Source organism: Polyodon spathula, chromosome 2 (genome assembly GCF_017654505.1).
Source record: "Polyodon spathula isolate WHYD16114869_AA chromosome 2, ASM1765450v1, whole genome shotgun sequence".
Classification (NCBI taxonomy): Eukaryota; Metazoa; Chordata; class Actinopteri; order Acipenseriformes; family Polyodontidae; genus Polyodon; species Polyodon spathula.
The window spans coordinates 49,147,320-49,162,912 of NC_054535.1; the positions used below are offsets into that span (position 1 = coordinate 49,147,320).

General features: G+C 36.5%; 1 protein-coding gene across 1 annotated transcript in view; it reads right to left on the reverse strand.

Annotated features, from left to right (window-relative positions):
• dctd (dCMP deaminase) overlaps positions 1 to 7,012 on the reverse strand; it is a 58,216-nt gene extending 51,204 nt beyond the window's left edge. Inside the window, exon 1 of the mRNA XM_041223713.1 lies at positions 6,876 to 7,012. Coding sequence (XP_041079647.1) covers positions 6,876 to 6,916 — 41 coding nt within the window. The 5' untranslated portion in view covers positions 6,917 to 7,012. The remainder of the gene's footprint in view (positions 1 to 6,875) is intronic.
• Positions 7,013 to 15,593: the final 8,581 nt, after the last annotated feature.

Here is a 15,593-nt window from a genome sequence, read left to right on the forward strand (position 1 = left end):
AACCAGTCAGCAGAATGAATATTATGGCCCCAATAAATTCAAAGTGCAGCTTGTTTTACTGTTATTAATTCTGATATTTAATACCAATAATTATAATATATATATATATATATATATATATATATATATATATATAATATATATATATACAACACACACACACACACACACACACACACACACACAACAGGTGGGCTGAATTACCTTTTCAAGCTGCCATTGAAGCTGGGTAAACTATAAGTGGGCTAATTTGGGATATTTCTTAAAGACTGGAATGTTGGGCACAAAAAAAACAACATTGAACTACACAACAATGTACAGCTACAGTGGAATGCTTTTAGATGTCTTATTCATCAAGACACAAGATGAAGGGCATGTCAATAACAAGTGAACAAAAGACAACTGATGTACTCTGCAATATAAAAAAAAAACAATAAGGCACAGTTAAGGTATCACGGTTACATCTATTTATTCAGAACATTGTTCAAATACAAGATATTACTTTACTGTAAGTGTATTTAATATTTATGATTAGAAAACGATTCAGTACCATCAGCCAATCAGCTTCCAATTCTAGCGGGCTCTAACAGACAGTAGATGCCCGCAAGAACGTCTCAGCACCAACTGTGAATCAAGTTTAAAACCAATCCATGCACGTGCTGGTTTTTTTCTTTTTGACCTGCTAAATTGTTAAGCTTAGTTCACATCTATTGGACAGCAAGTACAAAACAAAGACAATTGGTCCAAATTATTTTTATTATCCACCAAAACCAGCCAACCAATACTTTGCATCGATGAAAGCAACCAATCTCTTATCAAAAGCAACACCTCTATCAGAGCAGGCATCTTAATAATCCAATTTGCAGCTATTGGACAACAAATGTTCAACAAAAACACAATTGATCTACAATACTATCCTCTGCTCGATCCTCCATACAAGACACAAATACAAGACGCAGTGAATCCTGTTCCTGTCACTACCGCATCAGCCAATCCACTCCGTGTCAGCTCAAATGACGCTCCAATAACAAGCAGTTCAGACTCCATCGTACAAGGACTGTTGAGTAATTGCTCTGTTCATTTCTCAGGCAACATTCACATAATAACTAGGGGTTTAACCCTTTAGGGACTGGGATCGTGCTAACACAATCATTCTGAAGTGAGCTTCTAGGACCACTATTGTGTAAACACGATAAAAAAAAAAAGCACTTTGTTTTGATGACTTACAGGGCCACCGTAGTTTGCAGTACAGGCTTGAAACACATTTCACTGCAAAGGTGAGTCACTGACGTTGACTAAGTTTTTTTTTTTTTTTTCATGTGATGTCACCGAGAGGAGCATTTAGTGTCTAAAGCAAGGAGACAGCAGCCCGGCAGAAAGAAAAGCGGAAACAAAAAAAATCAAAAGGAACTGTTTAGAGCAAATTTAAAAAAATGGTAAACACTGTAAATCTGATATATTTGACTTATAATTATATTAGGACATGTATTCTGGCTCGTGTTTTAATATATGTATGTTTTTACAACATTTATGAATATCAAGAAACGGGTATATACAGCAGACACTATTTCATGAATTAAATGTATCAGGCATGTTTTTTTCCTTATAACTGATAATGGTATTAAGAACTTACTCTATTTATAAATATTTATTTTGAGAAAATAACAGAGAGTAGTGTCCATTATTGCTTACAAAAGACCCTTATAATAAATGTGTATTATGTCACTGCAATCACTCAGGTGAAACAATGTCTTGTAATTTGCCCAAACATCATTTTCAACAAAACTGTGAGAAAGTATTGTAAGGTCCCTTGGGTCATAAAATAACACTTTATTCATGTATCTAAGCAGAATACAGAAAATACACACACACACACACACACAGTGCCTTGTAAAAGTATTCAGACCCCTGACCAATTCTCTCATATTACTGAATTACAAATGGTACATTGAAATTTCGTTCTGTTCGATATTTTATTTTAAAACACTGAAACTCAAAATCAATTATTGTAAGGTGACATTGGTTATGCTGGGAAATATTTAAGAAAAATAAATAACTGAAATATCTTGCTTGCATAAGTATTCAACCCCCACACATTAATACTTGGTAGAGCCACCTTTTTCGCTGCAATAACAGCTTTAAGTCTTTTGGGGTAAGTATGTACCAGCTTTGCACACAGTGTCCGAGTGATTTTGGCCCATTCTTCTTGGCAGATTTGCTCCAGGTTGTTCAGGTTGGTTGGACGACGCTTGTGGACCGCAATTTTCAAATAGTGCCACAGATTCTCAATGGGATTGAGATCAGGACTTTGACTGGGCCACTGTAAGACATTCACGTTTTTGTTCTTGAGCCACTCCAATGTTGCTTTTGTGCTTGGGATCATTGTGCTTACTGGGATATCCAAACACTTGGATATAATTTTGTACCCTTTCCCTAATCTATGCATTTGTATTACTTTATCTCTAACTTCTGTAGAATGCTCTTTGGTCTTCATTTTCCTTCAGATTCACAGCCTTACCAATGATCCTTCAACAGTGGGGTTTTTATCCAGAAAATGTGACAGCAACTTTAATGGTTCACAGGTGGAGGCCAATGATAAGGTCAATGTGTCCTCGTTTGGGCAATTTGTTTCATCGGTGCAAATTGGGAGCTTCCACAGCACAGGGGTTGAATACTTATGCAAGCAAGATATTTCAGTTTTTTATTTTTCTTAAATATTTCCCAACATAAAACCAATGTCACCTTACAATAATTGATTCTGAGTTTCAGTGTTAAAAAATAAAATATCAAACAGAACAAAATTTCAATGTACCATTTGTAATTCAGTAATATGAGAGAATTGGTCAGGGGTCTGAATACTTTTGCAAGGCACTGTATATATATATTATATATATATATATACACACACACACACACAAACACACACAAACATATATATATATATATATATATATATATATATATATATATATATATATATATATATATATATATATATAGCTAAAAGTTTGTATGGTTTCTTACTTTATAATGTTCCCCAGTGTTCTGAAAAAAAGGAAATCATTTCTAAGGTACTACTGTAAAAAAGAAGTAGATGATTTTGTGAATTTTTACAGGAAGAGTCAACTACAGCCAAAAAACACCTGGTCCTAGGGGAGTCCTAGGGGAGCATCTCACTGAAAAATGCTTGGTCCTGACAGGGTCAAAACTCTAACAAGTTAATACATTTAAATTGATTTACTAAGTTTAAAAAAAAATGTGTTCCCCTTTTTTATGTATGCCACCCTTTTTTTTTTTTTTTATTTAAAAAATGTTTAGGACTATTTTCTTGAAACCAAAACGTCTTTCCGGCAGAAAGGTGTTTGACGACGTCAGCAAAGTTCAGAGTCTGGTACGATTTTAGCCTCGGTGTTCTGTTTCCTTTCAGAAGTCGGATATATATATATATATATATAGATATATATATATATATATATATATATATATATATATATTATATATATATATATATATATATATATATATATATATATATATATATATATATACACACAGTACTATGCAAAAGTTTTAGGCAGGTGTGAAAAAAATGCTGTAAAGTAAGAATGCTTTCAAAAATAGGACTAGGTGTTTTTTGGCTGTAGTTGACTCTTCCTATAAAAAATTCACTAAAAATCTACTTTTTTTTTTTTTTTTTTTTAGTGTCTTAGAAATAATGTCCTTTTTTTCAGAACACTGGGGAACATTATAAAAGCAACCATACAAACTTTTACAGCTATATAGATAGCTAGATACAGCATATAGATATAGATAGATCTATATATATATATATATATATATATATATATATATATATATATATATATATATATATATATATATATATATATAATATATATATATATATATATATATACACACACACATACATACATACAGAATCAATTATTGTAAGGTGACATTGGTTTTATGTTGGGAAATATTTAAGAAAAATAAAAAAATGAAATATCTTGCTTGCATAAGTATTCAAACCCTGTGCTGTGGAAGCTCCCAGTTTGCACCGATGAAAGAAATTGCCCAAACAAGGACACAATTACGTTACCATTGGTCTCCACCTGTGAACCATTAAAACCCCACTGTTGAAGGATCATTGGTGAGGCTGTGAATCTGAAGGAAAATGAAGACCAAAGAGCATTCAACAGAAGTTAGAGATAAAGTAATACAAATGCATAGATTAGGGAAAGGGTACAAAATAATATCCAAGTTTTTGGATATCCCAGTAAGCACAGTTGGATCAATAATCAGGAAGTGGAAGCTGCATCACACCACCCAGGCACTGCCAAGAAAAGGCCGTCCCTCAGAACTCAGCGCTCAAACAAGGAGACTTGTGAGTGAAGCCACAGAGAGGCCAACAATCACTTTGAAGGAGCTACAGAGTTCAGTGGCTGGGAGTTGGGTAACAGTGCACCAGTCAACCATATCAAGAGCCCTGCATAACACTGGCCTGTATGGGAGGGTGGTGAGAAAGAAGCCATTACTCAAAAAGTACCATCTGAAAGCATGTCTGGAGTTTGCCAGAAAGCATGAGAGTGACCCAGCTGCGATGTGGGAAAAGGTTTTGTGGTCAGATGAGACCAAGATAGAGCTTTTTGGGCAAAAGTCAAAGAGCTATGTGTGGCGCAAACCTAACACTACCCATACCTCAAGACATACCATCCCTACAGTGGTGGCAGCATCATCCTGTGGGGATGCTTCTCATCAGCAGGGACTGGGCATCTTGTTACAATTGAAGGAAGAATGGATGGAGCAAAATACAGGAAAATACTGCAAGAGAATCAGCTTCAGTCTGCTAAAAAACTGAAGCTTGGGAAGAAATTCACCTTTCAGCAGGGCAATGATCCCAAGCACAAGGCCAAAGCAACACTGGAGTGGCTCAAGAACAAAAAGGTGAATGTCCTACAGTGGCCCAGTCAAAGTCCTGATCTCAATCCCATTGAGAATCTGTGGCAATATTTGAAAACTGCGGTCCACAAGCGTCGTCCAACCAACCTGAACAACCTGGAGCAAATCTGCCAAGAAGAATGGGCCAGAATCACTCCAACACTGTGTGGAAAGCTGGTACATACTCACCCCAAAAGACTTAAAGCTGTTATTGCAGCGAAAAGGTGGCTCTACCAAATATTAATGTGTGGGGGTTGAATACTTATACAAGCAAGATATTTTAGTTTAGTTTTCTTAAAAATATTTCCCAACATAAAACCAATGTCACCTTACAATAATTGATTTTGAGTTTCAGTGTTTTAAAATAAACTATCAAACAGAACGAAATTTCAATGTACCATTTGTAATTGAGTAATTGGTCAGGGGTCTGAATACTTTTGCAAGGCACTGTATATATATTCTGATAGACAGTGCCCTCTCAATGATGGCTCTACCGTGTGATAGCTGACCTACAGCTCGGGAAGCATAACTCCCGCTGCGGTCAACTATCACACGGTACAGTCATTATCAAATGGCACTAGCGTTTAAAAATATACTGATCATGCCTTCGACCTTGTTATATCCACTATACTTGGTATCAGACTGTCACAATCAGAGCAAGAGAAATTGTTTGATGGGCCAAGGCCCTTAAATCATTTGTAATTTTTTTTCTAGAATATGTAGTCTTTTTATATAATAGGTTATGTTCTTGGAGTGTAGTGGACTTCACTGTGGCATAAATGTTCCTGTTTTGTCAATAGAAATTGTTGAAAGATTCATGAGGATGTTTTTTGTTGTTATTTTAAAAGATACTCATTTCGCGTTTTGTTTTTAAGATCCTGGGATGCCTGTGAGAGTTTCTCTTTAGTTTCAGAAAGTGTGATTACTTTTTAGCGATTATCAAAGAATCAACAGGCACAGCTTTGCTTTTGTAGAAAAGGTTATGGCCAGCAGTTATGTTCTTAGAACCCACTGTTTAAGTCAGCTCCCACAGGCACTCCAATATCAAAATACAAGCAAAATGTCAAGACTAAAAAAAACTGCTGTGTGACAGAGTAAGGGGGTATGCATATTGCCTTTTCTCCACCAGATGGTACTGTTTGATCTGCTTTTATATTAAAATAAAACTAAAAAAAAACACAGGATTAAAATAAAAACGTGCAGCACATCCTAAGGCTATGGCTAGATAATGGCCCAGATAGCCATTAAGCAGTTTCTTTTGTGGTTATACTTTGCAGGTTTAGCCTAAGTAATGCACGTTTCTGATCGTTTTGAAAATCCAGTTAAGTTAGACACTGGTTAGCTTATCACACACACACACACACACACACACACACACACACACACTTAACTACAACGAACCCGAAGTAAATTTAACATTTGCTACATTGTCATTACCTGAATTGAATTCTAAAATTAAAACACTTCGCTTTCTAAAAGAATAGTAACATTCAGGCGTATTTACAGCCCTAACTTTAACTGGTAAGTATTTGGGGTCAATTAGCTGTCCCTTGTAAAACCACAGCACTACAGTAGTGTGAAGGCATAAACTTAGCAGAATGAAGTCAAACATTTTAAAACAGCAACTATACTTAAGCAAACGTGAAAATGCTTTTTTTGTACTGTTCCTTGTGCGTCTCTGCTGTATCTTGTTATGCATAACTTGCCTACCAGCATCTTAAACTATGTATTTGTTTGCCTAAGCAATGTTGTTATCCTTGTCATAAATAGCCCTTCCAAATACGTAACAGTATGAAAAAACAACTCTTTAGTTAACTTTTGGAACACAGCAGCGTTGATGCTGAATGCATTCGGTACCAGGAGTACTACGCTACCATCGGTTACAGTAGACACTGATAGACCAAATATTTGCATGTATTTGAAATTGAAATTACCCGTTTTGCAGAGCAGTAGTATTGAACTTATCGTCGCTCATTTCAAATTCTCCAGGCAGTAATGCTTAACCCTCAGTGAACAGCAATAACTTCCCCTTTCTCCCGCGCTGGCAGAGCATGACAAAGCTTTTATAGGAAATGCATTATATGACTTATAGGAAATGTAGTTTAATGTGCAGGCAGACCTGTGTTCCGCTAAACGTGTTCAGCTAAACGACTACAAATCCCAGGAGCCCCAAGTAAGAGAGGAACTTACATTGAAAAATGCAGGTATAGGTGAATGTATAATGCGGTGTTGTTAAACTGTAATGTGTTTTTAACTTAATTTGTTTACTACTGTAATTCCTATTTAAACTGCTCTTCGTTGACGCTGAGAAGAAAATACTTTCCAATTAGTATACGAATGTTAAGGTCAGAGCTGGCAAGTGGAAGTATTGAGCGGGAGACAAAGTGAGACGTGGCTTGTTATAGACTGCACCACCCACTAGTGTAGCCAGGATTTTTTTGCCACTGGGGCAAAATATTAATGCAGCCATTTTTTTTTTTATGTATACAGTGCTACGTGTAAGTGTAGTTTCGTTGAGGTTGTTCAATGCATGCTGTATACTACTTTGAATAAATGCATTGCCATGTTTGGACTTTATTAATACAGTCTTATTCTTGTTATGTTTCAGTTGTGCACACACTTCCCTATTTAATTGTATGAAACATTTCCTTTACTATAATGTTTAGATATTAAATTAGAGATTATTGCATCTCAAATGCCACGATCTTGTAACAGTTTCAGTTCTTTAATAATGCAAACACTATTTCTGGGCAAGCTTTATGTGGTGCCTAGATGTCAATGCCTAGAGTTTAAACGTTTATAAAACAATGCACGTACCGTCTCTAGTTAGTTGTGAATATAGATTATTATTTAACTAACTGTATAAGTTACTTTTTTTTTTTCTCAAAACACATCGACATTGGAAATAATAATCATTGGTTTAAATAACGCTTTTTATTTATTAGACTAGAGCCGAGCGCGTGGCATTGAACAAAAACACCGGTTGCAAAAACTGCTGCTAAAAATATTGATAATTCATAAAGGAATGCCAAAGGAATTTTGAAAACTGTACATGGGCCTGTACAGGTAAAATGCAAATCTAAACACAAATAAAACAATAAAATCAGTCTCTAAAAATAATTTCAGTGACGGTGTTTTCAATTAAATTGGGGTGCTGTGGTTCGTAATCTCATATAAGACATTTTCGCTGCCCAACTACCAGCAGCAGCACAGAGCTACATTTTGCAAGTGATCGAAAATGGAGAATCTTGGTCTACGGGTGGCCTGCTGCCACGGCTTCTCAAAACAAGAGACGCTCCGGTGACTTCGATGTGGTAATTTCAAGGTTAAAACAGTCTTGTGGGGGTTGTCCAAATATAACTGCGAAGTCTTCTCATTTTGTTACTAGTATTTTCTTATTTTACGGTAACTGTTTGGCGGGTTTTAGCCTATATCCAGCCAATAAGAATGAACACCTGGCAAAAAAAAAAAAAAAAAAAATTGCATTACTCAATCCTGACGGGGCGACCTGGGGCAAATGACCACAACTTGGCTACGCTAGTGGCATCAGAATACCACCACCGGCCACAACTCCCAGGGCTATGTGAAAAAGAAAATAAAAAGTAGACATTTATACTTTGAAACTCAAATTTTCGTATTTAAACTCCACATTTTTACTTAAACTTAGTCAGCTAGGTCTGTGGTAAACTAGCGGAACTCTGAACTCTTCGCGACAGCACTGCTGTATGAAACCTCAAATTCTCTACTGTCGCCTTTTTAATAATAGTCTGGCTTTTGTAGTATAAATTAATTTCGCCACATATATTATAAAATTATATTGGTTTGAAAAAGCAGCCAACGTTTGGAGTAAGCATTTTTCACATGGGATGGATCAGTAATCTATATTTCCCTTTAGGCAATATACGGTTTTTAATTAAGGCTGTTTTATCAAAGAAGAGCATCTTGCCTCATAACATTGATCATTTTTGTGTAGACAAATGTGTCTTCAAAAAAATCCTTAAAAGTCTGGAGCAATGCAAATGAATGATTTATTTTCAGTATTATAATGACATCACCAAAGGTGTGTATAGCGTGTCATTTATACTTGATGAGCGTGTTGCCTCACGTAATTTAATTTTTTTTTTTTTTTTAATGTGGTCACATATATCTTAGAAAAAATAAGGAATGTTTTGGGGCAATGCGTTTTACACACTTGCATCCAACATGAAAATACCCTCACCCGCACCTGTATATATTAGTTAATAAACGCTGGCCTTAAAGTGCCTTGCCTCAACAGACAATGCCAAATATGTTTCGTATGTAATATAATAGACACATCTCTTAGGAAAAATAATTAAAGGTTTGGGGCAATGCGATTTACATGCTTGTATTAACTATTCAAAAGATTACACTGTATATATGGGTATCATTTCTATATAAAAATTAATGTATGGCCACAGGATAATTTAAGAATTTCTATATGTATCACATTTTAATCAAGTATGGACAAAAAACGTTTTTGAAAAAATAAATTTTTCGAGCACTTATACACATTTATATCAGCTATGACAAAGACGTCACGCTTATCTGTATATTGCTTAGAAATCCCCAATACCTCCCCATCAGAATTTGTTACATTAGTTAAGATTTATTAAGATCAAAATCATGTAAAACATGCTCAATATAAACTTTAGCTGCTTTATCAATGATATATGATTCTATATATGTCAGGAAAATGTTTTATACTAGAGTTTGTAAACTTTATTAAAATGCTATGATAGTGAATTTGAAACTTCAGACAGCAGAGCTGTCATAAATACTCATAAATACTCCTTTACATTGTACAACACGCTACTTCATATAATGGTTTATAACTCCCACTTACAAACTTGAAAAAGAATGGTGCTGCACCACATGAAAGTCTTGATGCTAATGGGTAAATTAAGTCTTATATAAATGATCTGCGAGTTATTAATATTAATATGTAGGAGTTATGAATCAGTATATGAAATAGTGTGCTGTTCCCTTGTAAAGCGGGGGAGGGGGGGAATGCCAAATAATAATAACCAGCTGGCATCCCCCCTGAAAAAAAGAATGTGGAAGCCAAAGAAAAGGTAAAACAGCAATGTAAATGCCACAAACCGAACCATGGTACCTGGGGGAGTGATAATGTCATATTTAACAAGATTAGTCCTGCCGGGCAAGTCAGAAGAAACATCCTTGAACTCCTCAAGTAACTTACGCAGATTGCAATGATCTGGAAGTAACTGTTCCCACATCGGAATGCTCTGTGTGCTAGGGGTCTCTATACAGGGTCCAAAATCATGGGTGGGTTCCTCGGGTCACCGCACAACGGCAACCCCTGTAGTCCAGATTCAATCAAATGCTAAAGCTGATATGTGTTCTGAGAAGCTGCAGAAATTGTAAGGCTTCCCAGTTTGCAGTTTCTCTCACACAGCATCAAATAAAACAATTCCTGTAATTTAAGGTGCCTCAGAATGAGAGGCGAGATATAACGCAGGGATGTTTCGCCTTTTAGGAAGGAACTGAAGGTATAATTTCCACGAATCAGACCAACTTTCATTGAAATAAAAGAAAAGTGCTGGAACTGCACAAATGCTTGGTATTGTGGTGCATATTCCCTGAATATGAAATTAATACCTGAAAGTGTATTAGAAATGTAACTGGACCAACTAATCTGTGTCTTGAAGAAAAAGAACCTCTTTCCTGGTAGACATACTGAACTGGGTGACCAGGGCTAGGTGGCTTCTGTACTGGATTAGGCTGAAAGGACAGTTGAAATATGTACAGATAATTCACAACTGTAAAAACAACCTGTTTGACGCAAGGAAAACATAAAGCATCTATGTCCCAAGTGGATGAGGACATTAAACATCAAAGGACTGTGAGTTTTAAGTGGCAGGAGACAGAAATTACCTCATGCATATAGCTACTTAGTAGAGTGAAAAGACTATAAATATCCAAGCAAAACTAAATATTGTGCACTCCACATCAATTCCTAAACTAGGTGCTGTCACTCTACTAAAAGTAGTAGCAAATTCCGAGACTCTGCCTGAGATCAGGACCCAAGAAGAGAAAGCAAGCGACCACAAGCGACGAGATTGAGGCCCGGCTGGAGGACTGTCATAAAATTCATAGAGGCAGTATCCAAAACAGACTGTGCCCTGTTACCTGTGTAGCTAAATATTCAATAAAGACGACAGAGTGGATGGGTGCTGTTGTTGATCCTATCGGGATTGAAGACTTTGTTGCAGCTGTTTGTTGATCAGACTCAGTTCCAAACCAGCCGGCCAAAAATCTAAGCTTCATAGAACCGCTGAGTATAATTCCAGTTGCATTTTCCTTTCATGGAACTAAATTAATGAATTTTAACACATTCACATAGAATTGAACTATTAATTGTTTAGTTCGCACACGTTGCATGTGAAACAACTTTTAGTGCACCTTGATGAAGTAACTATAAGTAATCTACCTCATATTGTTGTATGAACAATTTATTTTTAAAAGTAAATGTGCTATATCCTTAAACCGTATACCGTTAGTAAGCTTAATGTGATATATTCTAAGATTGTCTGCACCATTTCAGTTTAGGCTGTATGTGTGTGTAGGTATTACTATCAATGTGCAGAAAAAATGTGAGACTGTCCCCATAAAGATAGTAACTCCTGAAAAAACTACATTGTTGGGATGTCCCCAATTTGTGAAACATGTTTTTAAGAACTAAAAATGGCTTAAAAAAAAAAAAAAGGTTTGTTGTTGATTTTCACCCTGTGTGGAGTTTTGTCTGACTGGAGTTAGAAATAATAAAAATATAGTGAGAGTCAATTAGAAGTCCCCACAAATACAGAAATGCAAACGTGTGTGCGTGTGTGTGTATTAGCAAGCTACTAGATAGGTCACAGACTGCGCGCTGCTGCCGAGTGCTGTGGGGGTGTGTGTGAGTGAGCAACTCGTCTATTTCATTGGCCTGCCGAGAGCTTCTGTTTCTAAGAGATTGACTTTCTGACTTTTGTTATTTCTGTTTAATATCTATGTACTTAATAAAGACTACTATTGATGAAATATTCCTTGTGTCTAGCGTGTGTGTGTGTTCATAGTAAATCCTCCATTTTGTAACATGTTAATTAAATATTTTTAATAAGAATATAATCAACCTAGATAAACTCTAAATTATCAATTATAGAATTGTTCTTACAGTATTTTGTAATGCAACAATTAAACCCTCTCGTGCAGATATTTGTGTATTTTGAAGCATACATATGTAGAAGTATCCAAACCCTTTGTTGTTGTTGTGGTAGGCTATAGGCTAGATTGCTTTTACGTTTTATAATAATAATGGATAGTCTCAGGAGCGTAAAAAATGATGAATAAGAAATGCTTATAGAATTGTTGTGTTAACACCAAGAAATTGCAAGGCCTTGTACATGTTTGTTTTAATAACAGCACGTATACCGTCTAAGTTAAAGCAGCCGACCGAATTTAGATTAAATCTGCCCCAGGATTCAAATTAATAGGGGGTTATAGACAAAATAAAATGACCCAAAAAAAGTGTGCATTTTTGTTTTGTGAAAGGAAAATAACAGTTACTCTCACACAATAATGAAAAGAAATTGAGAAACACATAAATTGGTCTTGTTTGATTTCAAATTATACATGTACTGTTCTGTATATGTTTGTTGCGTTAGTTACTACCACCTGGTATTTAATTAAGAATGAGATATCAGGTAATAGGGAAAATGTGTTTCGTGTGGGTGTTTGGGAACGGGACTGTTATTATTTCGGGACCAACCTCGTGGATTAAAACAGAGCAATACACACCACTGTATTTCCTGTTAGCATTGTTATTGTTTGCAGCATTTGTGTCTTCAGACCATTGGATTTACTAATAAAATACCATTGCACCTGGATTATTGTTGTCTGTCTGTTCATTGATCACTGCTGCATTCCTGCACCTGCACACTGTTAACCACTTTGCCACAAGGCATCACGTAGGTCATACAGATAATACAATTAACTTGTGTCATCTTATCACTTGCAGTTAACCCTTTTATGGCCAGTGGAAATATGTCCAAGTGGGAAGGATTATACAGTTAATGGTTGAGAGGCACATTTAATATATTATTTGTACTTTGCACAAGAATGTCTGTAATCTCTGACTAGATGTAATTATTAATAGTTTACAATGTATGTATTTTTTCCATAGTATTTGCAATTCTGGGTAGAGCCACAAATACATTAACTTTGATTTGTGCACTAAGGGTTACTCTTAAATTAATTCATGATCCAGTTCTGGTGTACATTTTTATAGTAAACTGAGCATGAGCTAGAAACTGAGTTGTCAGTGTGTGCAGGTGAAGACAATACAGCAGTGCAGAAGAAACAGACAGACAACGGTATCCAGGTGCAAGGGTGTTTATTGATTGGGTAATGTCTTGAGCCTAATGGCAAACAACAGTAAATAATAATGTTGTAAAGTGTCGCAGCAGCGTGTATCACTTTAGTTATAATCCTCGGGTTTGACCTGTAACAAAAATTCCTGTTCTTTTAACATCCACATGTAACACAAAACACAGACACAGTTCTTTTAGTGAGTGATTTTAGTGCTTGTGGTGCGAAATACAATTGGTTGTGGTAAGGGAAGTGCTGGCCTTCGGCTACAGCTCCAGATCATGTTAGTAGTCTTAGAAAACAAACAAACAAACAAAAAACAGTTTACAAGACAAACGAACAAACACAACACTCACGTTTTTATCACCAGTTCTCCTTTTAGGTTGTTCTAACCATTTACAAAGGTACAGATACTTTCACTACGACCCCTATTTATATGGTCCCTCATGACCTCCTGGTTAACGGGCGCATCCGCTCCTCCAATCCGCGGATGTCACGCTGTTTCCCATCCAGGTAATTGAGTTCGGGTACCGCAGCTCCGCCCCTTTTCTAGATGGCCGACTTCCACCTAATCCTGGTGTGACCGGATGCTCGTGTCACATGTGTTGGTTTTCCGCTGTTTAAGCAATGCAGAGAGACAACTGGGAATGGAGTTGAAAATGCCAGCACAGGCGTGCAGGATTTATTCATACAAAAACAGAAAGAAAGTAAAGGTGGTCATGTGATGTTACTAGCCATGGTAACGCACAGAGGACACATACAGCAAGCTGTACAAAAGGCAAAATTAAACACAGTACAAAAACTACTAATAAAAGTTGCCACACAGGTCGAGCGCTAGGCTTATAAAAACGAGGCGTCCTGCTACAGGAATCGGCTACACTACGTAACCCTCGCTATATATATCCACATTGGATCACTATCCCCTAAACTAACCTACTTATGAGCCGGTAGTCATACGATGTCGACTCCTGCTTCATATGGCCTTGGCTGGGCATTGCCTTCGCAAGCACCACTTGCAGTTTCAGCTGTTGTTCCTGCAGAGCTGACCCTTTCCTCCTGGATATACGCCAACCCCCTCTGGCATGGCGTTGTAATCGTCTCAAGCCATCTCCCGCGGATGTTTTTAAATCACTTGCTGCCCTTCCCCTCAACCAAGCCTAGCAGGCAGCATGTCTCACCTGAGCGTCCGTCTGTAAACAATAATTCAATCACACAAATCAGCACCAAAAAGACACACAATAAACCCACTTCCACAAACAAATTACAGCAACACTAACTTCCTATTGTGCAGGGCAATCATGTCATTTAGTCCAGGGTACTCTGTTCCCTTTACACAGTGCCATCGCAGGTCGGGAGGGAGATCTAACACCAAGACTCATTCGATCTCTGTCACAGCGGCACATCCCAAAAACTGGGTTGAATTCGGAACAGCAGAGCGTACCATAATTTGGGACGTTATCTGAAAACCAAAGTGTCCCAGACTTTGGGACGTTATCTGAAAACCAAATTGACCCAAAATTTTAGATGTTATCTGAAAGCAACGTTTCCCAGAATTTGGGACATTGAGAACAGGGGCAGTCTATATCTAAAATTGTGAATACATTAGAGACAAACTAATGTATCCTGTAACAAAACTGTAATAGTGGGCAGGATATATATATATATATATATATATATATATATATATATATATATATATATATATATATATATATATATATATTTGCAATTAAAATAAATCGCACAAACAATTATAGATATATGCTATTTGAAATAAAAAAAGTACATTACCACAAAAAGCCAATTCTTACATATGTGCATAACATGATAATTTATATAAAGTAATAGTCACCCATATTTTGTTATATTAGTTCAGCAAAATACCATATTATATTTTAATTGAAAGGTTCTGGAAAGCATCTCTCTCTCTCTCTCTCTCTCTCTCTCTCTCTCTCTCTCTCTCTCTCTCTCTCTCTCTCTCAAGTACAATTTCAAGTTCAAATGCTCTATTGGCATGACAAGCAGAACAGGTATTGCCAAAGCTACAACACAATACACCAACATACATTAGAACAGATACAACACGGTTATATTGAGCACATCTTACAGTGGGACTCTGGCTCTATGACAGGATGTTAAAGATTATGCAGCTATCATTGCTCCCTCTCTCCCCCAGAAGAACCTGCAGTTTCTCCTCCTGGCTCTGGAGCAGGAAACCCTGTATATTTCTCATTTTGCGGGAGCTATAGAGGTGGAGTTTAGCG